Source organism: Lucilia sericata, unplaced genomic scaffold (assembly GCF_015586225.1).
Source record: "Lucilia sericata isolate MDLA Ls3-8-SP2 unplaced genomic scaffold, ASM1558622v1 Contig000678F_arrow, whole genome shotgun sequence".
Taxonomy (NCBI): domain Eukaryota; kingdom Metazoa; phylum Arthropoda; class Insecta; order Diptera; family Calliphoridae; genus Lucilia; species Lucilia sericata.
Window position 1 is genome coordinate 133,777 of NW_023994682.1, and position 27,488 is coordinate 161,264.

General features: G+C 28.2%; 2 protein-coding genes across 2 annotated transcripts in view; one reads left to right on the forward strand and one right to left on the reverse strand.

Moving 5' to 3' along the window:
* Positions 1-27,488, forward strand: part of LOC119607225 (DALR anticodon-binding domain-containing protein 3) — a 135,470-nt gene that overhangs the window by 58,423 nt on the left and 49,559 nt on the right. The window contains exon 4 of the mRNA XM_037961059.1: positions 15,357-15,383. Within this exon, the coding sequence (XP_037816987.1) occupies positions 15,357-15,365 (9 nt within the window). The 3' untranslated portion in view covers positions 15,366-15,383. The remainder of the gene's footprint in view (positions 1-15,356; positions 15,384-27,488) is intronic.
* Positions 8,666-27,488, reverse strand: part of LOC119607222 (dorsal-ventral patterning protein Sog) — a 33,584-nt gene continuing 14,761 nt past the window's right edge. The window contains exons 2-6 of the mRNA XM_037961055.1: positions 23,112-23,221; positions 21,121-21,256; positions 12,642-12,701; positions 10,256-12,540; positions 8,666-10,188 (exon numbers count right to left, since the gene is read on the reverse strand). Coding sequence (XP_037816983.1) covers positions 9,970-10,188; positions 10,256-12,540; positions 12,642-12,701; positions 21,121-21,256; positions 23,112-23,221 — 2,810 coding nt within the window. The 3' untranslated portion in view covers positions 8,666-9,969. The remainder of the gene's footprint in view (positions 10,189-10,255; positions 12,541-12,641; positions 12,702-21,120; positions 21,257-23,111; positions 23,222-27,488) is intronic.

Sequence of the window (27,488 nt, forward strand, 5' to 3'; positions counted from 1 at the left end):
TCTTATTGAGATATTTATTGCTTTCAGTAAAAATCAATATACGCCAACAACTGCAACATCAAACATTTATTGTTAATGTTTTGTTGGTTAGTTGGTTGGTTTGTTTGTTTGCTTGGTTGTTTGATTGTGCTAAGATCGTGGTGTGGTTTTTGACATTGCACTGTGGTGTGTTTTGGGAGAAGTTTTTGTTTTTAAGGAGAAATGATTTTTTTTTTTCTGGTTAGTTTAAGGTATCTCTAGGATCATTTCGAAATTGAAATCTATTTTCAAAGCTTCAAAGGAGCAGTATGTTTTAAGACATTGTCTGATTCCAAAGCTTAATTTCTGACATAACTAAAATGCAAAGAAGAAGCATGGATCTTAACTGATCTTCATCTAGTATTCTTTGCTTAAACGAATTCAGTGAGTTACTTGGGGATTACCAAAGTCGATGGATTACTGAAGATCTGGAATTTTGAAACTACATGATTCCAAAGATAATCATTCTAACATCTCTAATTTGCAAAGATCTTATCTGATCTTCATCTAGTATCCTTTGGTAAAATGAATTCAACAATTTGCACAAGATTTTTATTAACACATTAACTATAACAGAGACTCCATCCATCGAAACATCAGAGGATGTTAAGGATATTAAGAGTTTTGGAGCGGATAGAGTTCTGTTACGCGATAGTTTTTGTTCCAATTGAAATTCTCGCTTTATAGTTATTGACTAAATATGAATATTTCCGAAATCGGTTTTACTAAGATGATACATGAGAGGTAGCGATGGTATCAACTCCGCCATTGTCGCGATATCATATCATTAGCGAAACTTTGAACATACATAAGCACCAAATCCGCCACTGTTTTAGTACTATTATGTGGTTCAGATGAGCTGGCAATATCATACCATTAGCGAAACTGTCATCCTCCACAAACTGGAGTTTTATAAATCAAGGGGTTGTAAGGGTTTCTAACATCTCCATATGGATCTATGCTTCACATTTGCTTACAAAGTTGAGATTTATCGGTCTTTACTTGGATGGAACTTTGTTCATGAAGAAGATATTGACGAAAGATCTAATTATACTGAGAAGACTAGGTTGTTCGAACATCTCCAGATGGAGCTATGCTTCACATTTGCTTACAAAGTTGAGATTGATCGGTCTTTACGTGGATTTAACTTTGTTCATGAAGAAGATATTGACGAAAGATCCAATTATACTTATATTGAAGGTTGTTCTTAAACACCGACTAGGCGCTCCCTTAGATCGATCAGGTGTTCCTAAAGAAATCTAGATTTCCTCCAGCTGTTTAGAAACTTCAAACTGGTTTTTATATTACATTATGAGTTGAAGTTGATCGGATCATAGTCAGTCGCTTATGAAAGGATCTAAAGAAGGAACTAATGAAAGAGCCGGTTGTCTTTGGATGGCTGAGGAGATGTTCTCCCAGGTAAAAGTTTGGATTGACCATCGAAACAATGTGAAATCTTGGATTCGATGAGGGGAATTAGAGAAGATTCTAATCAGGTTTTCCTTAGCTATTGACAATGGAAAAGAGTTTGTAGAATTGATAGATTGAAAGAATTTTTAATAACCTAGATCTTCTTCATATGGGGAAGGCTAAGAAACAGTCGGAATATCGGCCTGGGAAGGTCGAATATCTTCAAAATTTAAGAAAGATTTCTCTATCACACGTTGAAATTAGAAAATATGTATCTTAAGCAGCAAAGTGGTTGGACTCTCGGTACTCCAGATGAGTACTAAGAAAGTTTTCTGTCAAATTATTCGCTAAAGGCCTATAGAAGTATTAACTTCTCTTACTCGGTCCCTAAATGTATCTAGAGTTATCTGTAGTTATATGTTATCTCCCACTTCTGCTGAAATGAAAGCAAAGAAACACTCGAAGCATTGGGCTGGATTTTCCAAAACAACAGAGTGGATTTCTTTCAGATAGTTATCGTGATTGGGAAGATTATAGAGTACTTAATCGATTCGAAAGCAACAACGATAGTTAAGGAAATTGTTGGGTCCAATTATGCCCCTAATGCTTGGATTAAAACAAGCGAACATCCAACGCGATATCGGAGGGAATACTCCATACGATGTTAGTGTTTTTCAAGCCTATAGAAGAATTAAATCGGAATATTTGATTATTCGATTCCGAATTATAGACAAAAGTAAGGGAGTTCTGTGTGAAAGCGAAGCATCGGTTTTGCAAAACAACAAAGTGGAGTTCTTTCAGATAGTTAGGGTGATTGGAAAGATTGCAGAATACTTAATCGATTCGAAAGCAGCAACGATAGTTAAGGAAAGTGTTATCGGAGGGAATACTCGATACCAAATTATAGACAAATGGATGGGTTATATTCCAACTCTGTTGAAGTAAGTGCGAAGAAGGAGTTCAAAAGTTGGGTTGGGATTTGCAAAACAACAGAGTGCCGGATAGTTGAGATGATTGGAAAAGTTGCAGGCTACTTAGACGCTTTAAACGATTGGAATATTGGGTTTAAATAGTTGGATTATAAAAATGAGTTGGAATAATCATTGACTTTTACTGTGAAATTTTCCAAAACAACTGTAAAGAGATATTTCGATCTTTAATTATAGACAAAAGGAACTACCTTCCTTTCAGATAATTAGGGTTATCCGTAGGTATATGTTATCTGCTGAAATGAAGGCAAGGAAATAGCTGAAACTTTGGGTTATGTTTTGTAAAACTGCATAGTGAAGTTCAGTCAGATAGTTTAAATGATTGGGAAACTTCTACAGTACTTGGGCGCAGCAAATGATTGGAACATTGGGTTTAATTAGTTGGATTATGAAAACGACTTGGATTGATCTCTGGCTATCAAAATAAAGTTTTTCGAAACAACAGTAGAGTTCTGTGAGACAGTCGAGATGATTGACATGGTTCCAGAGTAGTATTAAGGAAATGACTTGATATGATCTTTGGCTTTCCCGATAAAATCTGTTGCGGTTCCGAAACGCCAACGTGAGGGTTCCATCAGGTAGTTAAGTTAATGGAGCACGTTCTAAAAACATTTCACAAGAAAATTTTAACTATCTTTGGACAACTAGGAACCAACAAAACAGTAGTTGTCTTTTAATGGATTGGAAAATAGACTAACATGAAGTTTTTAAAGCAATGATCAATGACTTCTTCCAAACGTCGCACAATTCCTAAATAAACACCAACTAAACCACTGTAACTTACATTGCCAAAGCACGATCCCCAACTCAATCAATAGCAGTTTGGTAGTTGTGTATATATTTCTACATATATATTTGCTCTTTTCTGAAATCGCAACCTATCGATCTTTTAATCAAAACCCATTGTCACCTATTAGTTTGATCGTGGTGACATTTGAGTGACATCGTCATGCGACTATTTATTATTATATTCTTACGTTCTTAGATCTCTATTTTTTTTTTGCTTAACAGTCATGTCTTTGTAAAGTTTCTTAGAGGATTGGACTGCTCTTTCCAGCAATCTGTTTATAAATACTTATTAACTTTATATGTAAACCTTTATTCGTCTATTGGTGTTGTAAAGTCTTCCATTTGTTTCTCTGATTCCATTTAGTTATTATTGTTGGTGGTTTTTTTTTATATATATTTTATTTTATTATGATCGTAATTACACCTGAGAGTGTAATGTCGTGACTTTATTAAGTTGTGCCTCCTGTTGTCGTTGATATTGCTGTTGTTTTTATTGTTGTTGTTGTAGTTTGCTGTCTCTTATTGTTTGGCTGCCATAAATTCTCTATTAGATTTGGTAGTTTGGTTTTTTTTTTTTTTATTTGTTTTTAGAAATGATATCATACATTTGGCCAGACTTTGATCGTTTGCTTAACTTACTTCACCGAACTGGAATAGCAGGAGTTTGTGTTTGGTTATAAAGGAGCGAGTTAGGTATCGTTTGCTGTTTGTCAATTCCAGTAGAATTGAAATAAACCTGCAATTAATCATGATTTGTTTGCTACAATCACAATAAAAATCATGTAACATATCACACAATTTTACTCTTTGTATGTCTAAAGACATTCAAAGTTTAGACAGTCGGTCGTTCGGACAGACACACATTGTATGAATGATCACATTATTATTTATATAAAAATTATTCTAAATACACTCGTTACATTGATTTATTGGCGACAATCAGACAATATCTGATTGGCGTCGATTTGAAAGAAACAATTGCAAAAAAAAAAAAAAAAATGTACATAAAAGTTTTGAAATGATATGGGGCGTGTTTATAAGTTGAAAAATTATTATTTATAATATTTTGTAATTTTTGTCCAGTAGTTAACTTTTAAACTTTACGTTTACGAGTAGCACTCTGGCGGTAAAAATATTTTGGGATTTGAAAATACATTAAATTTAACATCAATATTCCAGTTTTTGTTTATGACATTTGAGATCTAAATGTTAGAGATCTTTATAAGGTCTCAGAGGAGTACGTTTCATGTATGCCAGAAAATGGCAATACTGGGAACAAGATATTTATTGATGCCGACGGCATTATTGCTCCTATTTCTTCTATGAAAACGGTATTTCTAACGCCATCAAAGTGAAACCAAAAAACCTAAGACAATCAATTTCTGCTGTCCCAAACTAAACAAGGCCTCTGTCTGGACATGGCAGACAGCTCACTCCCATTATCTTATAGGGTATGATCTACAAAGCTGTGTATTTTAATTACGCCTTATACCAATAAATCGCAGAGTTAAAACAAATTAATGCTCTAAGAAAGATTGAGAGCAAAGTTTTGAAACGCCGAGAGCAACATCAAGGGTGTGGAGTATATCATTGATTCCCATGAGATACTAAAAGTTTCCAAAGATTTGTTACCTAGAGTAAAGTCACCGAAATGGTCAGTGCCAGTTGGAGTTGTCAGTAAGAGATTTAATTCTGATCCTTTGAGAAAGCTTGCGTCCTTGAATATTTAAAGAGTCCGTCCAAGACTACCTCTATGATTTTTGAGTTTTGTATCATGGAAATAAAACCACTTTTGATTGAGAGATATTGAGTGCGCCGATCTTACTTCCTTGGATCAAGCGTTAAATGTGGACTCCGAGGATATCGTAGCAATTAACATTAAATTCGTCGATGTTGACACCTCTGAAAAGGTGGTCAAATGGCTTGGATAAATTCAGAGCACCAATAATAGTGCTTTGATGCGGATGTTGTTGATTGTGTCCGTTGACGGTCCAGGAGTGTTATGCTATGCGTTTTCCTTAAGTCATGTTAGTACTTAGAAAATGCTCTTTTGGAGATACTAGTAGTAGGATTTCTAAAAGTTTTGCTCGTGAAGAAAGACCTTGAGTAGCGAGCATTTGTCTGGTTTTATAATGGCAATAAGTCGTTCAACTTTTCAGATATTTAAAAGAGTGACAAATTGGCGAACGGAGCTCTTGATTAGTTCGGTTATCGAAATGTGGAGTGATGTTTTTCAGAGCTACTGTTTCGAGTTTACCATTGACGGTTTGCTTTGGAGAATAAATTCTTAACTTCAAGGAAACTGAACGAACGAGTCTAAGAATCAGGGATGTAAAACTTAGTTCTTACTATACTAGTCTCATATAAGTATGTCCCTGGAATCCTTCATGATAATTATTGAAATAGTCTGATATGATAATAAAATCCTAGCAATTCGGCCGTACAGTCCCAAAATACCTATTTAACCTAGCCACCAACTGCCCAGCTGCCTAGGTATTTCAGCATGTGCTTGTCCTACGAGCATGTCAAACGTCACTCTATTCATTACAATGAGTCCTTCAGAAAGCTAGTCCAAAGGAGTCAATAAATGGCAGTGCACATTTTGGGGACTCAGCTCTTGCTAACATAGGGGACATTAATGAGACAACTGCCTTCACTCTCGTTTAAAAAGAGTACATTTGTGACGAGAGACGAATTAGAGCTAAACAGGTGGTTAGAAGTTGACCGAAATTACTGTCTATTTCGAACGCATTGCCTCCTTTTCGAACTGCTCGGTAGCTCAAATGCTGTTAAAGATCAGGATTTACGGGTTGAAATTAAAGCCACTATCTCCAGTGCTTATTGAGATAATCATATCGTGCTGGAAAGTGCAAGAGAGAAATAGAGAAGAGTGATCTTGAGACTTTTCTTTATAATAAGTGATCTTGAGACTTTTATTTTCAGAGTGGGGGCAGGAACTTTTCACATCTATGGTAGAAATACAAACTACAAGGAATGATAGGGCCGTGAACACTGTCCTAATAGATGACGTGATCTCAATCTACACTGATGGATCAAAGGCAAAAAGAGGCACGTGCTCGGGAATTTTTTCTGAAAAGCTGGATCACACTCCCTTGATGACCCTATCAAAATTGACAGATTACTTAGCTTTGAGTGAGACGAAGCTCAGGGGGTCAAATATAGAATGTCGAAACAGCTCTGTGGCCTACTCTGACAAAGGATAGGACTAGGACTCTCTTGTGTTTTAGTAGGAAATCACTGTTCACGGTCATAATTACTGGGCACTGTATGTTTGGACATATTATGTATGTCGGTACGTATGGGCTACTCACATTATAGCTACTTTAGTAGTTGTTTGGATGAGGAAGTAAAGGAATCCGTACAACACCTTCCCTGTGACTGCCCAGCCTTACAAGAGCACAGACTGGGTAGAGCTCTTTTCCATAATCTGAACTTTCTCAGAGATGCGTTACTAGTTGTTGTTGTTGTAACAGCTTAAACAATACAATTTTTAATCCGGGGTTTCTGTATTTAGGTCCGAGCCAAGAAATTGGACTACATCAATTAGCCCGATTCCATTGAGCTAAGTGTGGGCTGGACAGTTGAATGTGTGGTGGGTATCATTGGGACCCTGTCCACATGGTAGGCATATATTGGGTACGGCACGGTCTATGCGTGACCAGTAGACGTTCAGCCTGTTGCTCCAATCCGATCTCTTGTTTTCCGCGGCAGGTTCTTCTCTATTTCTGCTATGGGCGGTGGGCGACTTCCAAGAACGACATTCATGCGATAACCTGAAACCTCGGTATTGATTGCGTCTCAATGAATGTCGTTCAAAGCTGCTACATATACGAACTCCGATCTAAGGGATCTTGTACATTAGTCCTTCCTGACATGCCTCGGGAGAGCATCCAACTGTGTGATATTAAAGTTGGGATGACTCCTCCCGTTGACATCCCAGGAGGAATTGTTTAGTCAGCATTATGTTCCCTGACTGGGAGGACCTTCGTTTCCTCGTGTAGGTGGTGCTCCGAGGTTTTTTGCATGCAGCCCGTTACAGTCCGTAGGGTAGCATTTTGACAGCTTTGAATATATCCCCACTGGGTATCACTCAGTGAAGGAGAACATACTGAAGCTGCCAACAAGGTTTCCTTTGTCCATTCCCCAAGTGCTGCCGTCTAACGCTTTGAGGACCTTGTTTCTACTTCACAATCTGTGCGTAATGACTGCGGCATGAGCTGAGGAGGTAAACCGGCTGTCAAAGGTCACCCCCAAGATCTTTTGGGTGGTTTACAGTCGGTATTTGGGTTCCATTGGTTACGACGCCTAAACGACGCGTCACTAGTAAATATCATTGGTTTTATTAGAAGTACCGGCTGCTGCTCACGGGGGGACCACAGAAACCACGTAATCAACGAAATTAGGGAGGGAAACCATTCTCAATATAAGGGAATGATAATTCGAAGGATATCACAATACGCCACAAGGCCTCTGTGTGAACACGCTAACTAGCGAGCATCCCACGTAACTTAACCTATTTCGAGAAACCCACAAGTCTTCCCTGCTTTTAGCTTACGATTCAGAATGAGAGAGAGAGTGTAAGAACAAGAGAAATACTGCACAGATCTGCAATTATTACCAAGTAACTAGTAACGTGGCTAGTGCTATGTTACGGATCTGCTCTCTAGAATCTCCCTTAATTAATTTCCAAATCCCTTTTTAAATAAAAACACAAATTCAATTTATTTTATTTCAGTATTTATAAAATTAAGTTTTTATTTTTTATTTAATTTTTTTTGTTTGTTTTGTTTTTCCTTTCAATAAAGTTATGTTAACTTTTTTTTTTAATTGTTGTTTTTATTTTAACATTTGTTTTCTTTTTGTTTATGCTGCAGAAGTTTTCTTTTAATAAATATAATAGTTTTTATTAAAAAAAATAATAATAATTATAGTAAATATATAATATATGATGCAAAAAAACTAGTACAACTATTTTGTTTTTTTTTTTTTTTTTTTTTTTAATTTTAGCAAAATTATTTTTTATATTATAATACAAACATATAAAAAAGATAAAAAAAAATAAAACAATTTGGTGGAGATTTTTTAAATAAAAGTAACGGCTGTGGGGTGAAAATATTGAAGTTTGGGGGGGGGGGGGGGGGGGGGTGGTTGTAGGTTGTGTTTTTAAGGTTATGAATTTATGAGGAATAAATAAAAAAAGTTTTTTTTTTTGGGGATTCTTAAGAGGTTTAATATATATATTTTTTATAAGGCTTGGTTTTATATATATTTTAAAAACAAAATAATACAAGAATATAGAAATTAATATATAAAAAAAAATAAAAATAAATTGTACAATATTTAAGAACATTTTACAAAATAAAATTAAAAAAAATTAAAATTAAAAAAAAATAAAATAAAAATTATATTACAATTAAAATAATAATAAAAAAAATATTAACATATTTATGTTTAAAAAAAAATAAAATTAATACATTTAATTTTTTTCTTTAAGTAATTATTTGTTTGTTTGTAAGTAAGGGGGCGTGGTTTATTTGGGTAGCAAAAATGTTTTAAGGTTTAAAAAGTATATAAAAAAATATACCTAAAATTTAACATTTTCTTTTTATATTATTAAGCAAATTTTGTAAATTTCTTTTAATTATATTTTTAAAATATAATTAAGAAATATTTGTTTTTTTTTTTGTAATAAAAATATAACAACAATTTATGTTTTATGAGTGGATATGTAAGAGGGGGTAATGTGTAATGTGTTTTAAATGTTTATGATAATTTAAGGAATTTTGGTCTGCTTTTACTCTCTTTAAGCAGCCTTTTTTAAAAGGGCGTGGTTTTGAAAAAAGTGGGCGTGGCTTTGAAAAATGTGTGTTAAATGTGTTAAATTAGTAAAAACAAGTTTTTTTCTTTTTAAATTAATATTAATAATAATAAATTTTTTAAGTAAAATATTTTTTCTTTTTCTTTTTTAAACTTAAAAACTAAAGTTGCCATTCAGTCAATCAGTCGAAACTTTTGGGATGTGTTTCTTATTTATATATATATAAATATATATCATATTTTTTTTGTTAAAAGAAAAGTTATAAAATAAATTTCTTTTATTATAAAAACAAATTTTAGTAACTTTTTTTTTAAAGAAAAAAAGTTTTAATTGTTTTTTTGTTAAAAAAAAAAGATTTTTTTTATTACAAAAAAAATTCTTTTTTTTTATAAAAAAAAAATTTTCCCGCACAGTAGTTAACATTATAAAATTGTTCTTTTTGCTTAAGTGTTGTTGCTATATAAAAAATAAATAATTTAATTTAAAACCTACTGCACTGGTTTAGTTTTATTTTTAATTTCACGTATTTTGTTTAAGTGTATTTTTGTATATAATACCTAGAGATATATCGTTTTCTATATGCTTTTCTAAAGTATAAGTAAGTGTAGTTAACTCTCTAAATAAACAAAATTTTTTATATAATTTTTTTAAATTAGGCTGCTGTTGCGTCTATAACTAAATCTCTAGCTCTTCTAGGCTGTTGCTGCTGCTGCTGGGTTGTTGTTTATAAAGAATTTCTTTCAGTGTATTTAAAGTTTTATGGGTTTTTTTTAATTGTTTTTAGAAGACAAAGAAATAGTTTGCTGTTGTTGTTGTTGTAGTAGAAAAACTTAATTTTTTTTCTTTAGCTAAAATGTTTTTTTAAAACTTTCTCTCCAAAAAGTTAAATTTAACTTTTTTTGTTGTTTTACTCTCTCAAACAATTCAGCTGCTGACTGCTTTCTTTGGTTGTTGTTGTTGTTCTGCAGCCTGTTGATTGGTTCTTCGGTGATGTCTTCGGGGTCTTTTGCATTGTGAGGAACAGCATTCATCAATGACTGGCTCACTGCCGGGTTTCTCAAAAAGTTTTCTTTTCGAGCTAACTCTTGTTTGTTGGCAGGTGGAGCGTGAGCAACGTTTGCGATCACAATTGACTTTGGAGTCCTAGAAAAAAGAAAATTGGAAATTAGTTTCATTTTCACTTCAAATTCTCGGGAAAATACAAACTTACCTTGCATCTACATTTAATGCATTTCTGTTCACCATGAGACGCCAATACGGGATGCCATTCTTGTCCGTTCTCATAGATTTTATTGACTACCTTGCAGCCTCCTTGCTGTAAAATCTCCTCGGTGGAACGTACATTGGGTTTAGAGGAGGCTTGATCTTGCAAAACATTGGGATTATTGTTGCTACCCGAACGTGAGGATATTTTGCCTTCGGGACATACTTTACAGCAGGCTTTCTTGTCTGGTCTATAGGCATCCTTTTCCTTGCACTGTAGTGGTGGACATACCATGCGTGGACATCTGATTTCTAAAGTTAAAGCATCACAGGTGCAGGTGGTGCAGGTATCAAAGCCATTGGGTGGCAAGAATGGATGCCAAGTGGCTCCCGCCAAATGGAATTGATCACCCAAACGGCAGCCTCTTTTGCTATGATCCACTTCCTTGTTGGTATTCAAATTCTGAGGCACACACATGGCACAACATTCTCCCTCCAATTGCACCAATTCCTCATTGACTTTGCAGTGGATAATAGGACACTTAATGGGTTCACAGGTGGCGTGACCTCTTTGGCAGGCACACATTTGACAGGTATCTTCCGTACTGCGCCATTGTTCAGTTTCATCATAGAATCTACCCGAATGGAAACATTTCTGATCGGGTGTAATCAAAACATCATCATTACGATCTCCGGGTAAAAATACATTGGGTACATTGTTATCGGTATAAATGGGGAAGCAATGAGCGGGCACTTTAGTCGATTTCAATTTGCCTCTCAACAACAATTCCTTTTTATCCTTGGAATGTATTTCCAAATAGCAAACACTCGATTCTAACTTCACCAATTCATTAGAGGGCATACCCAAGACAAAACCTTCCATATAGGAACCATTGAATTCTTCCAATAATTTACGTGTTACTGGAGCGCCTATGGCCTCAATAGGTTTCTCTTCCAAATAGATTTGCAAGTCTTGGACATGAGATTGGAAACCGCTTAAAGTGATTTCATAGTGAAGATTACACTCATTGTCAATGGATAGCCAGGCCATGCCCATGGCATGATTGGGGGCTGAAACCGAGTTATCGGATCTTTTCAATAGAATAGGTTCAGCCGAATCACGGGCATCAGCCACAGGACGTGATACTAAACGGCCTCTAATCAAGCTAGTTTCATGTTCAATGGCTATATTAACACCCAAGTCTCCCGAGTACAATGATTCCACAACTTTGGGACCCAATTTGTCCACCGTACCAATAGCTTGATTGAAATTGAAACTAGGAGTCAAATCTTCCAACATGGTCTTCCTTTTACCCAAATCTTCAATCAAACTAATCTCAGGATGATCACGAGCATTAACCTGATCGGTTTCAATGTTATAGGCTAAAGAACCATCGGTATTAAGGAATACCCAAGCGAGGCCACTGCTTTTAGCTTTCGATTCTACATTATGAGGAGCCAATAAAGTCTGGAAGATTTCACAGGTGGTGCGGGTAACAATATGACCCTGGATGCGTAAATTGGGATTCTTTTTCGATTCAATGGTCAATAGCAATTTGCCACGAGACATTAAACGCAAGTTTTGTATAGAAATGGGAGAAGAGATTTCCAAAACATTGACTTCCGAGGAGGGTTTGCGTACTTTTTGCACCTCATCCAAAACAACCTCACGACGATCGGGCGATTCTATGCGTATGCTAACGGGAGCATCCATATATTCCTCGGGAGTAAAGACACCATTGAAAACCAAAGTCAAATGCATAGAGGAGGCAGCACCACTGCTGGTAGAAACTATGGCCGTGCCACCAGAACCAGACATCAATTCTGACTTAGAGCCGGGAGCAGGTTCCATAAGGGCACTAAATAACTCCGATTGTAAGGCAGTATATTTGCCAATCTTGCCAGCTAAAGCCAATTCAGTTTGGAATTTATTGCCACCCCAGAGTAAAACAACATGTAAACGTTCATCACGCAACAGACGTTTATAATCACGAGGCACACGACGCCATACACCACAAATTTTACCGGTAACATTTTGATAGATCGATTGAGGACCAGCAGGCAACTGCAATTGATGTTCTTCCAAAATAGTGCCGGCATCATCAACAAATTGTATGGCACGAGGACGATTAACTTTGGCCGAAGTATAAAAGGAATAATAGAGATTCTTTTTGTGGAACATAAAGCGACCAGTGGCCACTATATTATGAGGATTATGAGTGGTATACATGGCCTTCATTTCTTCGCCTTTCAAAAAGTGAGAAGTGCGACCAGTAAGGAGAGCAGCGAAATCTGAAAGTTAAGAACAAGGATAAAAGAATTATTGAAAGTTTGAGGAGATATATAAGAGAGAAAGAGACAGGGAGAGGGAGTATGAGTGATCGAATACTAACGTTTCATATTGCGCTCTTCTTCTTCAATTGGAGCCGGTGTATCTAAAGCGACATCGGTTTCTAGAAATATAAAGAATACGAATTATAAATTAGTAAAAATTAGTCATAAAAATGTCAACAGGATTTCGGAAAATAAATGAATCTGTTAAAATTTAAACAATTAACAGGAAATTTGTTTCCAAGATCACCTACAGCGTTATTGTTATAAGATGTTTCAAAACTCATTTATCGTTCAACAGTTTTGTCAAAAGAGAGTAAGCCTCAAAAAGAAAGTAAAGAGAAATAAAAAGAAAAGAAAAACTATGTGTGAATAGAGGAGTAAACCGATCAACCCAAATACTAACACAATCATCCCTACTGTGTGAGTGTGTCTACGTGTACGTGTCTTTCTTGGGATTCTTTTTTCTTTGTTAATGTTTTTTGGTCTTGCTGACATAATACCCCCTAACAAGTTACCGCCTTTCTACCAATACACGTGATCTTTCATTCTTTTAATGATCATCATTTTTTTTTTAAGGTTAGAAAAGGTAAAAATTTATTGTTACGGTTAGTAACAGTAACTTAATACGACTACAATGGTTGGAGTTTTTTTGTTTTTGGATTTTCTTTTATTGTACTGTAACACAAAACAACTTTAAAGAAAATCATGTTCTGGGTTTAATCTTTAAAATCTATATAATTCTCGGAAACAATTTATTTCATTGACAAGAAAAACATTTTTTTTTTTCATTCTTGTCAATCTTGAAAAATTCATTTCGTTTTCGGGTTAACATGAGAAATGTTACAAAAATGACAATAAAATGTCGTTAAATAATTAAATCTAGGAATTTATGAGGGTGTACCCAGGGAGTTATTGTTGTAGTAACTCTAAAAAGAAAATTTCGGTTATTTGAAAAAGTAACAATATTTAATAAATAATAAACCGGATTTCCTTTGTTGCTAAACAGGATATAAAAACATCTTTCACACTTTTGTAAGGAAATTCAAGGAAAATTTTGATTAAATTCCTTTAGATTTTCTAGAATTTTCTTCAATTATTTAACATTTTTTTTTTTTTTTTTTTTTAAACTTGATTTTTTCCCCCAATTATAGTTTATTAAACAAGTTGTGGCTTATTGTAGTTGGTATTTCCATAATAAACTGTTAAATTCCTTAAACATTGTAACCATGATTTATTAAAAGCCATTAAATGGTCAGGGATGGTTAAACTCTATTAACAAATAAGTAAATTTAACAAAAATTTCAATTATTGTACATTTGTTTCCTCATAAAACTTTAAAAATAATGAAAATTTTAAAAATTTTTTAACTTAAAACCATTTTAACTAAGATTTGAAAACCGAATACCGATTACTTTTGTTTAAATTGAAGAATTTTGTTTTCATTTTAAGTGCAATTTATTGCAATTAACTTTTTATAGAGATTTTAGTGGTTTAAATTAAAAAATTTCAAACTTCTGAACAAATGGTTACCGATTACTTTTCTTTAATTTAAGGAATTTTTATAAATTTTTAATTCCGTTTTATTGGAAATTATATCTTATATGGTTTAATGCATTTTTAAATTTAAATATTGTTAGTTTAACCACATGAATACCGATTACTTTTGTTTAAATTAAAGAATTTTGTTTTCATTTTATGGCCGATTTATTGCAATTAAGTTTTTATACAGATTTTTGTGTTTTAAAATGAAAAATTTCAAAGTTTTGAACAAATGGTTACCGATTACTTTTCTTTAATTTAAGGAATTTTTATAATTTTTTTAAGCAATTTTGCTTATAATAATTACTTATATGTTTTAAAGCTTTTTTTTATTACCGATGTTGTTGTTTTACTAACATGAATACTGATTACTTTTCTTTAGTTTAAGGAATTTTGAAAAAAAGTTAACCTCAATTTGTTTTAAATAATTTTTAATAATAAGTATAACTTAAAAAAATGCCAAATTATTGTTGTTTAAGAAATATGAATACCGGTTACTTTTCTAAATTATGAATATTTTAATAAAAATTTATAACAATCTAAAGTCAAGAGCCTTTATAATGTTGAAACAAGATTTAATATGGTTTACAAGCTATTTATATCTTAATGGTTACCGATTACTTTTTGTTATTTAAGGGAATTTTTGAAAATTTTTAGGTTTGATTTGTTTAAAATTTAATAAGAATTATTTTAAAAGTTTTTTTATAGAAAAATTTTTGCTTTTTCTTAGAATTTTTAATGGTTAATTTTTTATTTAAGAATTTTTTTGAAAATTTTCTTTAAAGTTTTATTAGTTTTTGTTTAGAATATACATTAGCATAATTAAAATTTCATTTTTTTAAAGTTTTGAACCTAATGGTTACCGATTACTTTTGTTTATTTAAGGGAATTTTTGAAAATTTTTTGTGATTTATTAATAATTAAAGCTTTTTAAGTTTAAGTAAAGCTTAAAAATTTATAATTTTAAGTAATTTTTAAAACTTTTAAAGTGATTACTTTTTCTTATTTGTGGTATTTTTTTATATTTTTACACACAACTTGTGTGGCTTAGTCACCTCCTGTGGTGTTTGGCCTTTGATTTTGTCTAAGTTGTAGAGAAACTTTTGCTTTAAATCTCTAAGGATTTATTAAGAAATTTTCTTTAAACATTGATTTATTTTTTTTTTTTACTTTTTTTCTTATAAAAATTGTTGAAATATTTGAAATATTTATAAAAATTTCTTTCTTTGTTGCAGGCCATTTAGCTGGGGAAACCTTAAACGGTAAGTTTAGTTTTATTTTTTTTGTTGCTATAGCTTTTATATAGTAATAAAAGGGAACTGGTTTGTGGGTTTTTTTTTCCAACATACTACACCTATTATTAGATGGAGTCTATAATTCTGGAAAAATTTCTTACAAATGTAAAGCAAATTTTCACTTTTTATAAGAATTTAAAAATTCTAAAAGAAAAAAAGCAGCATATAGATCAGTTTAGGCATGAGGCCTGACGATATGATGATGAAAATGATGAAGGTGCTTAGGCATTTAACAAAAACATGAACTCGTTTCCATAATAGTTTTATTTCAAAGTTTTTCTTATGCTTCTCTGCTATTATAAGTTTGAGAAAAAAAAAACAAGTTAAATCATAGCATATGCCTTAGCTATGTATGTGTGTTTAATATTTACAACTACTTGGCTAGGTAAGTGGTGGTGGCTAGATCGATCTAGTAGTTGGCCACAATTACTAAATATGACTAGAGTAGTAAAACTCCTTTATAAGCTAAAAATTGCAAAATCTATACAACAGAAAGAAAAAACAAAAAAAAAACACATCAAAAGAAGTTGAGTATTGCTAGGAACAACTAAACATAGTATTGCAGTTGAGTTACTACTACTGTGGCTGCTGTTGCTTGGCATCACACCAAATTTGGTTATGACAAAAATATGCCATATAAAACCAAAAAAAGTCATTTACTCTTTATAATTGAAAAATATGTATGAACAATAAATGGTCATTAAAAAAAGTGAACAAAAAAAAAAAAAAACTTAAATAAAACGAGTCAATGAAGCTAAAAATTCTTAAAATTATTGTCAACAACATATTTAAGGCCTCTTTAAACTAAAATTTTTCTTCTTGACTTGGTCTCATCATTGTCATCATTATCATTAAAATTTACAGCATGATGCCTCATCTTTATCATATAACTAACTACTTCTCTATATAGGCCCTAGCCATGACTTGTACAAAGTTATACTTAACATTTATAATTTATGCTGGACCCTATACCTTATTTTTTTCTTACTTCATTTAGTTCTTTATAATGACATAACTCGAGCATTTTAACGCTTATTAAATTATCTCATTTTAAGGAATTTTTTTTTAACGAAATGTGTTTTTACCTTTTCTTAGTCGAAAACAGCAGGAGTCCGGTACATTTTATGTGTTTTTGGTAACTAATCTTCTTTTCTCCCCCCCAAAAAAATCTTTTTTTTATTGATCTTTAACTAAAAACAAAGATAATAAAGGCGTCTTGAATTTTTCTCAATGAATTTAAACTCTAGAGTGACAATATTTTAGAATTTCGTTTAAAACATCAAAGAAAAACCCATAAAATCTAGATGTTAATCTGATAATGTAAATTATCATTAAAATAAAACCTTAATTTACAAGCAATTTTTGGGCCCGAATTGTAAGAAAATTATATAAAAAAGGTTTAAACAAAATGTCTGCTTTAATACTCAAAAGTTTTGTTTAAATTTCTAAGAATTTTTTAAAAAAATTTTTAAGGTTTTTTATGGGAAATAAAGAAAATTCTCTTAAAAAAACTTACAAAGAAAATGTTTGTTTAAATTTAAAAAGAATTTAAAATTAATTTTTGGAAATTTTAAAAAATTTATAAAATTTTTAAAAATTTTCAAATTTTTTTTATATTTTAAAAATTTTTTTTTAAATTTTTCATTTTGAAAATCTTTTGTTTTGTTTAAAACTCCAATTTTGTACAAAATTTTGTTGAAGTTTACTCTCTAATCATAGAAAAAACTTTAAAAGTTGATTTTTTAACAATTTTAATAACAAATTCCCTGATTTTACAAAATTTTTCAAATATTTTTAAAATTTTTTAAAATTTTAATTTTGAAAAACTTTTGTTTTGTTTAAAAATTCAAATTTTGTACAAAATTCTACTGATATTTTCTCTTTAATAATAGAAAAAACTTTAAAATTTGATTTTTTAACAATTTTAATAAAAATGTCCCTAATTTTACAAAATTTTAAATTTTGAGGTTAAAAGCGAATTTTCTTTAAATCTAGCTTTCTATGACTAGAAATGTTTTAAATCGTTTTAATCTGTATATAATTAATCCAAATTTTTATAAATTATTGAAAATTTTCCAAAAAAATTCAATATTTAAAAAAATTTTCTATTTGAGGTTAGAAACGAATTTTCTTTAAATTTTGCTTAAATTAATGGGAAATAAATTAAATTTGTTTAAATTAGAGATAAAAAGCTTAAATGAATAAAAATTTTCAAGAAATAATGTGTTTGGACTATTTTTTAAATTTGAGGTTAAAAACGAATTTTCTTTAAATTTGAGGTTAAAAACGATTTTTCTTTCAATTTTGTTTAAATTAATGGGAATTTGTTTAAATTTGTTTAAGTTTTAGATAAAAAGCATAAATGAATAAGAATTTTCAAGAAATAAGGAATTTTAAAGATTTTACAAATTTGAGATTAAAAACGATTTTTCTTTAAATTTGAGGTTAGAAACGATTTTTCTTTAAATTTAGTTTAAATTAATTGGAATTTGTTTAATTTGTTTAAAATTAAAGGAAATTGTTGAAATTTGGTAAATTAACAAATAAAAAGTAGATATAAATGAAAAATTTCAAGAAATAATGTGTTCGGACGATTTTTAATTTTAAGGTTAGAAACGATTTTTTCTTTAAATTGCAATATTTTAACTAAAAATGACTAAAATTTTATAAAATTTCCTTTAAAAAGCACAAATTTCAAAAAATTTTCAAAAAATAGTGAATTTTAAAGATTTTTCAAATTTAAGGTTAGAAACGATTTTTTTCTTTAAAATATAAAATTTTGACAAAAAATCGCACTGTTAACATAACTTAGTTAATAAAAAAAGCTTTAAAGCTGGCATGTTAAAGATCTTGTAATATTTTGTTCATTTTCTTTTAATTTTAAAACAAATTCTTTAAATTTTTGTTAAAATTTTCTTAACTAACACCTTTTTTTAATAAAAAAAATTCTTGGACTTAAATTTAAAGTAAATTCCTTAACAACAACAAATAATTTTTTCACTATTAATCATTCTCAAACGTATGTTAACTCATTTATCTTGAAAATAAAATTCATTCATTTCTCACTTTTCTCAAAAAGGAGCCTTTTTTAAAGAAACTCTTGTTGATCGTTAGCTTTGGTCTTAAAACAACAACAAACAATACTTGAAAGATCAAATGATAAGATCTTAAATCTAAATTAAAACAAAAAAAAAAAAAAAAAAACACAAGATAACATTTTTTTGTGTTAAAGCTTAGCAAAGAATTATTTTAAGAATTTTAAAGAAAAATTGCAAAAACAGAGAGAGTGAAATGATAAAAGTAACGCCCTTTTTTATGAAAAAAATTTCTGCAAAATCTTTACAACATGAGTCAACTTTCAACAGCAGACATAGTCACTTTAGTTAAACAATTTATTTAAACTATTAAAACGTGTTTATTATAAACAATTTGTTTATAATTTTTAAAACTATTTATTTAAAAAAAAACCACACACACCTTTATAGAAAAAAGTTTCATTGGATGACGCCAATTTTAATTTCCAAAGTCTTTTTTTTTTGCCATAATTATGTATGCTATTCAGGCATAAAATTACTTATAAAAATAAGGTTAATTTTTTTTTTATATTTATAAAAAAAAGAATTTATTTTTAATAAAAAAAAAAGAATTTTTTCTAACAAAAAAAATTTACGCATAAAAATATTGTTGTGTTGTTGAAGTTGATTATTTCAAAAGGTATTTGATAAATTTGTTTTTAGCCAATTTCGATTGACGTCGTATCTAGCAAAAAAAAAAAAACAATAGACAGACGCCAATTTAAAAAAAACAACAATATTTTGCATGATTTTTTTACAAAAATCACATAAAAAATTAACAATATACCAGCAGATGTTAGAGAAATTAATTTTGTTTTTATTTTTTATTTTTTTTGCAAGAAAAACAACAACAAAAACTTGTTCGTTTTTCTAAACACCCATAAAACTTTTAAGTGTTTATAGGAGAAGGACTTAGTCCAAAGAAAACATAAAAACACGCAGAAAATTGTTAAATTTGCCTAAAAATAAAGAAAGCTTTTAAAAAAAAAGCTTAAAGCTTTGTTAATTTTGGCAAGTTTTTTTAAAGCTGTCTTTAAAGGCTTTAAGAAAATATGGAAAAATCAGCTTTAAAGCTGTGAAATATGAAAAAGCTTTTTTAAAGCTTAAAGCTTTTTTGAAAAAAGTTTGTCTATTAAAACAAAATTTAATGTTAGTGTGTAAATATTAAAGAAAATGTAACAATTTCTTATAATTTTAAAGTAATCAGCGAAAGCTTTTTGCTAAAGCTTTAAGCTTTTTTAAAAAATTGTTTGAAAATTAAAGAAAATTGTATGTTTAATCTTTAAATTTAAAGAAAAGCTTTCTTAACAAGTTTTTATAAAATTTAAGAAAATGTCAAGGAAATTTGTTTAAACTAAACATATTTATAAAATGTTGATAATTTTTTAACAAATAAGCAAAAGCTTTTAAAAAAGCTTAAAGCTTTTTGATATTTTTTAAAGAAATTTAAAGGAAATGTTAAGAGAATCATGAAACCTTAAAGAAATCTTTGAAATTTGGCTAAATATTAGAAAAATTTAATTTAGAAAAATTAAAGCTTTTTTAAAGTTTTTTACGAAAATTACTAAAAAATGTTGAAAATTTTAAAATATGAAACAAAATTTATGTTTTTTTTATAAAAAAATTAAGGAACATGAAAAAGCTTTCTAAAAAGCTTTAAGCTTTTGAAAAAAATTTAAGGAATTTGAAAAAAAAAAATCTAGAAAAATTTGTTATTTTAAACTAAATTTGATTTAAAAAGAAGATTTTTGTAGAAACTATAAAAGCTTTGAGGAAAGCTTAAAGCTTTTTTAACCAAAATTTAAGGAATTTCAAAAATATTTGGGAAAAATGGATATTTTTAAATTAAATTTGATTTAAGAAGAAGATTTTTGTAAAAGAAAAAGTAAAAGCTTTTTTTTTAACAAACTTTAAAAAAATTTCAAATTTTTGTTATTTCGAATTTTGAAGAATTTTTTTATTTTTAAAGAAAGTTGAAAGTTTTTGAGGAAAATTTCTCTTAGTGTTGCTGTTTTTTACGTGTTTTCATTTTGTTTTAATAAATTATTTAAAATAAACTTTAGAAAAATTTATATATAAAATTGTCTGTCTGCTGGGCTAACTTTAACCGAAATATATATGTATGTATATATAAAATTTTTGCGAAAATTTTTGTCATTGAAAATATGGTGGACAATTTCACTGTGTGTGTGTCTCAGACTGAAATTTTTTTTTGCAGAAAATTATATTTTCGCTGCCCATAAAATTGGATGAAATATGTTTATTATGATCAAAAACGACAAAAATCTTTTATAAAAATTTTGCAAAAATACAAGAAGAAAAAAATTTGACTTAAATATATTAAAAAATATAAGTAAATTAAAAAAAAAGAACAAGCAAGTCCAAAAAATATATATATTCTTTTTATTTTGCTTAATCTAGCAGACAATTTATTTTTAAATGCTTGAAATATTTTATGATTTATGTAGCGATTATAAATTTTGAAATATACAATGAAATATACATGAAAATTTTGCAATTTTTCTTTTTGGTAAAAAAAAGGGATTTTAAATTATGAATGATTCATTCAAAAGATTTAAAGAAAACGAGAAAAGAAAGTGAAAGAATAACAATCAAAATAAATTACTTACCATTATTTTTATCGCCGGGACAGGTTTTACAACATTTACCGGGCAACAAGATGGGATCATCGCACAAGGCGGGCGGGCATTCATTTTTAATATTGCGACATTGAACACGAGCCACTATGCGGCGTTTTTTAGGAACCTGGAAGCACAAATTAAATATATAGAATCGTGTGAATTGAGTTTTTTTTATACATTTATATAGATTTTTTTTATAATTTTTTTTTTTTTTTTTTGCTTTTTTTACGACTGTCTGTTTTTTGCGAAAACCATTTGTTTTTCATAATTTTTAATTAACTCATAAATTTTTTTATAATTTATTAAAAAAATTATAAATGTTGTTGTTGGTGAAATTTGGCTATTATTAAAAAATTTTTTATTTCTAAAGATTTTAATTAGCAAAAAGCAACATTTTTATGAAAATTAAATTTTCAATAAAATTGAAAACTACTTAAAGAGTTTTTTAAAGATTTCAATTTGGCAGCTTTTTAAATTTTGTAAAGTTTTTTGAAATTTTTTAAAAAGTTTAAACTTTTTTTGAGGTTCAACTTGTTTTTGGCTCATAACTTTTACAATTTTTAACCCAAAAGTTGGAATTAAAGTTTTTTATAGTCTGCACAGTGGCCGATTTCTGAATTTTGTAAATTTTTTTTTTTGAGGTTAAAAACGTTTTTTCCCAATAACTTCTTTAATATTTAACCAAAAAGTTGGAATTAAAGTTTTTTGTTGTCTGCCCAGTGGCCAATTTCTAAATTTTGTAAAATTTTTAAAAGGTTTTTTTTTTTTTTTTTTTTTTTTTTTTTGAGGTTAAAACCGTTTTTTGTCAATAACTTTTATAATTTTTAACCAAAAAGTTGGAAGTAAAGTTTTTTGTTGTCTGTACACAGGCCGATTTCTAAATTTTGTAAAATTTTTAAAAAATTTAAAAGTTTTTTTTTTTTTTTTTTTTTTTTTTTGAGGTTACAATCACTTTTTTTGCGTAAAACTTGTTTAATTTTTCAGGGAAAAGTTAACTTTTTTGCTTACAAAAAAAAACTGGCTGCTTTCTATATTTAATAAAATAATTTTGAAAATTAGCAAAATTAGAATTTTTTAAATTTGAGGTTAGAAATGAAATTTTTAATAAAACTTTATTTTTAACATAAAAACTAATTAAAACTGAAATATTTTATAAAATTCTCACAAAAATGATTAATTAAAATAAGTTTTTAAAACATTTCCTTTAGACTTAAGTTAAATTTTTTGAAAAATTTTTAAAAAACAAAAAAGAAATTGAGAAAATTTTAAAAAAATATTACATGCTGGCTTAATATTTGAATGCATTTTTTTGATGGCCACTGAAAGGAGTATAGTCTATATATAAAAATAATCTTAATTAAAATTAAACCCAGAAGAAGAACACGACAAAAATAAAACGAAAAATAATACATTTAAAAAAAAAACGAAAACAAAAAAACACAGACAGAACAGACTAAAAAAAGACTTTATGGCGTCAATTAAATGTTTGTGTTATTTTTTTTCTTTGGCCATTTTTTTTTTATATTTACTTGAGTTTTCATTAAACTATAGAAATAATTTTTTTTTTGTTTTAAACGAGGCCAAAAACAAGACAAGTGTTATAAAAAAGCAAACGAAAAAATTTCTTTAAAAAAAATAAAAAGAAAATTAAAAATAATAAGTAATATTAACAAGACCCAAAAGTATATTTAATAAAACCTTTAAAAAAATTCCCTGATTTAATAGATTTATTGTTTAGTTTGCAAATATTTCTTTTTTAAATTTCAAAAAAAAAAAAAAAAAATAAAGAAAATTTCAAAAAAAAAAAAACATGTTTTTTCTTAAAAGACCTTTAAAAAGCTCATTAATCATTTCTCATTTTAACTAGAGAGAGAAAAAAACGCACAATTTGAAAAAAAGCAAAAAAAAAAACTAGAAAAAATATTATTAATAATTAATAATAAATAATGTTTTGATGTTTTTGTTTTTGAAAAACTTACCGCCACACATTCACATTTAATGCAATACATAACGCCAAATGGTGGTCCCAAATCGGCATACCAGGTCGAGCCCAATTCACGCAAAGTTTTGCCAAATTGACATTCGGAAACTGTAAGAAAAAAAAGAAAACAAAAAATATATAAATTACTATAAATTTTTCAATTAAAATTTATTAAAAAATAAATTAAATTTTTATTATTATTATTATTATTGTTGTTGTCTTTGTTCCATTAAATTTATAATTTAATGTTTATTTAACATTAACCTATTTTTTTTAAAGAAATATATAATTTATATTCTTAATTTTTCTTTAAGAAAAATTTTTTAAAATTTCTTGTTTGCTTATAATTTTGTATGTTTGTTTTAAAAATTATTGTATATAAATATTTTTATGTTAATATTTAATTTTCTAATCAACAACTTTATAAAAGCTCATAACAACCAACAACAATAATAATAATAATTTTCTGGCTTTAAGTGGTTAAAGAAAGAAAGATAAAGAAAAAAAATTTTTATATAAAAATAATAATAAAAAATATACATAATTTAATAATAAATATTCGCACGCAAAATATATATGGCGCCAAACTTAAATAAATATTAATGAGAATTAAAAAAGAAAAATAATTAAAGAAAACCACTAAACACAATTTCTTTAAAAAACATTTTTTGAAATTTTTTAAGTAATTTTTTTTTCTTTAAGAATTTGGCAATTTTCTTAATTTTAATAAATTCTTTCTAATTAAAATGTTAAATATTCTGTTACTTAAATAGTTTTCTTTAATTTGTTTAAAAAATTTTATTAAAATCCTAAAAATTAAACTAAATTTTAACAATTTTTCTTGTTAAAACTTTATTCAAACATTTGTTTTGAAATTTGTCCCAAATATTTGTTATTGTTTTTGTTTTTTCTAGCTTTATAATAAAATTTAGTTTTCCCTACTTAGTCCACATCGGTTGAAAACTAAGGGAATTCTATTAAAATTTCGTTATTAAACCTCTTTTTCAAAGTTTTGTTTTGAAATTTCCCAGATTTTGGTTAATTTTCTTTTAATCACTTTATTTTGAAACGTTTACTCTTTAGCTGAGTTAAAAAGTTTGTTTAAGAGAGAGAGCTTAAGCTTGTTTTCATTAACATTTAAGAAAAGAGTGAGTAAAAGAGAACGAGAGTGTAAAAGAGAATTTTTGTGATGATTTTGTCATTAAAGTTTATGCTTTAATAGAAGAGAGCTTAGGAGGTATTGCTTAAGTGTTGAATTTTAAGCTTTATAGTGTTGCTTAAGTGTTGAATTTTAAGCTTAAGTGTTGATTTTTAAGCTTAAGTGTTTGTTTCTAAACGTTTCAACAAAGATTTCTTTTGATTAAATGTTTTCTTATATTTCTCTAGCTTTATGTTTGGCTTACGCCATTTTCAAACTTTTACTCTTTTGCTGTAAAGAGAGAGAGAGCTTTAACTGTGAAATTTTCTTTTAAAGTGTGTTAAAGAGAGCGTTTGTGTAAAAGTGCAGTTTGCTATTGTTTACTCATAAATTTTGTCTTGGCTAATGGTTTTGATTAAAGTTAAAGCTGTTTTATTAGCAGAGAGCTTATGAGTATTGCTTAAGTGTTGTATTTGAAAGCTTAGGTGTTGCTTATTTTTTGCTTAAACGTTGTTTTATGCTAAACCAAAGATTTCTTTTGATTAAATTTTGTATTGCTGTATATGCTTATCAATATTATTAAGAGAGCGAAAGACAGAGGGAAAGAGATAGAGCTGGGGAGTGTTGCTTAGGTGTTGGTTTACTTGCTTAAATGTTGTTTTGAGATTTAAACTAGTGTTTAAGCTAGTTTAATGTTTTATTAAAGATTTCTTTTGATAAAATGTTTTATTTCTCGCTTGCTCCCTATTATTAAGAGAGTGAGAAAGAGAGAGAGCTTAAGAGTGTTGCTTAAGTGTTGTTTATTTTGCTTAATTGTTGTTTTCATATTTAAACTAGTGTTTAAACTAGTTTAATGTTTTATCAAAGATTTCTTTTGAATAAGTGAGAAAGGGCCTAGTTGTGTTGCTTAGGTGTTGTTTATTTTTGCTTACACGTAGTTTTAAGCTTGTATATAAGCTAGTTTAACGTTTTATCAAAGATTTCTTTGTATCAAATGCTGTTTTTCTTGGTTAAGCTGTATTATTAAGAGAGAAAGAGAGAGGTAGTTGCTTAAGTGTTTTCTTCTGCTTAAGTGTTATTTTAAGCCTTAACTTTTAGCTGGTTTAAAGTTTTACCCAAGATTTATATTATTTAAATGAGTACTTTTAAAGTTTTTAGTAAAATTTTCTTTAAAATTTATTTCATTTTTATTAAATTAATTAAAATATATGTTAATATTTAAATTAATTTAATAGCATTTAACTTTTTTCTTTAAATTAAATATAAACCAGTATTTAAATGAACTGACATTTTAAACATCTTTTAACATTGAATTATAAAACAAATAAATTTCATAAATAATTTAATATTATTATTATTACTATTATAAAAAAATTTTGTTTAATTAATAAACAAATAAATTATAATAAACGAGTAAAAGCAAAACTAAACAAATTATTTACAACTAAAATTGCGTATGTGAAAAAAAATTCTATTAATGTAAATTGTTTAGTTGAAGAATTTTGGCGCCAAAGAATTTTTATTTTACTTAAGCAGTTTGTTAATAATTTATAAATTTATTTTAATAAATATTTAACATATTTGGCTACTGTTTTGTTTTTGCTAAAATGCAGTTTAAACACCTACAAGTTTTTTTTTTTGTAATAAAGGCTTTTAATAGTTTAAGAGAATTTGTATAAGAAAAAAAATTATAGTTTATAATTGAGGTCGCCGACCGTTAGTATTTTTATTATAATTTTTTCAACACCTATTTTATATTTGTTCAAAGAAAAAATTATTTAAATTTTATTATTGTTGTTGTTTTGAAAGCAAAAAAAATTTAAATAAATATTTATTTAATATTGTTTATTTATGAATTGTTTACTATTTTTGTAGTCCATACAAATGAGAATTTTTTTTGCTATAAAATTGTAAATGAAAAAGGAAACTTGGTGACAGCTTTTTACAAAAAAAAATAATAAACATTTTTTCTTATAAACAACAATTTTAAAACGAAGAAAAAAAATTGCAAAATCAAACCTGAATGAAATTTTTAAAAAAATATTTAGAAATTTAAAAAAGGAAAATAAATTTAAAAGGAATTTACTAGAAAACAAATAAATAAAGAAAATTTTTAGAAAATCGAAAAAAATTTTAAAGAAAATTTTTAAAAATTTTTTTAACTAAAAAATCTTACAGGAAATTACAAATAATCATAACTCTTTTGCTCTCTATTTGGCTTATTTCATACCTACCTACCTCTTATTTAAAAGTGGCGTCTAACAGCCGCTGCTTTTAACTAGAAAACTTGAACGCGTAGGTTAAGTTTTCTTTTCTTTTTATAATTTTCTGTTAAAAAAAAAAAAAAAACACCAGAGAAAGAGCGAAGCAAAAAAAATCCAAAGCAATTTGATAAAATTGACACATTACTTTACATCAAACTTAAAACTAAAAAAAATATATACTTTTTTTAAATAGCTTGTGTAGGAATCTGCTAAATGCAATTTGGCGCCTCAATGGCTTGCAACGTAGGCTTAAAAAACATTAAAAGTTTTTTGTGAAAAAAATTTGTATTTAAATGTTTAAGTAAGCATTTCCGGCAGGAGGTTTTAGGTTTTCTTTTAAAGTTATATGATAACTTTTGCTAAGTAATTTTATAAGTTTTTTTTTTTGTAGAAATGTTGGGAAAAAGAAAACAAATTAATTTGTGTTTTTTTTTTGGCTAACTTAAGTGGCGCCATTTAATGTCAATGTGTCAAGTGTATAAGAAATATTTACAAAATCGTAATTAAGCGTAAGATAATTTTTAACATAACAATTTTCAAATAAAACCAAAAAAAAAAAAAAAAAAAAAATTTTTGGCAATTGTTATAAAAAAAGGTTTTTGTTTAAATTTTAGGCCGTAATTATAAAAATTTTCTTGCAATTTTCTAGGTTTTTGGTTAATTTTTAAAGATTTTTTTTTAAATTTATCGCATGAGAGGGAAAAATTTCTGAAATTTCCTTCAATTCAAAAGATTTTTTGATAAAAATTACCATTTTTTAATATTTTTATTAATTTTTTAAAGATTTTCTCAACAAAAATTGTTATGCTGCATTCACACGTATCAGCATTTTAACAAAAAATAGCGCTTGAACTCTAAAAAGTGGAAATGGAAATAATTTCTTTCATAATAATTTAAATTTATAAAAATTTTGTAAGATAAAGAAAAAACTTTAAGACAAAAACACAAAATACATGTTTTTCTCTCATATTTA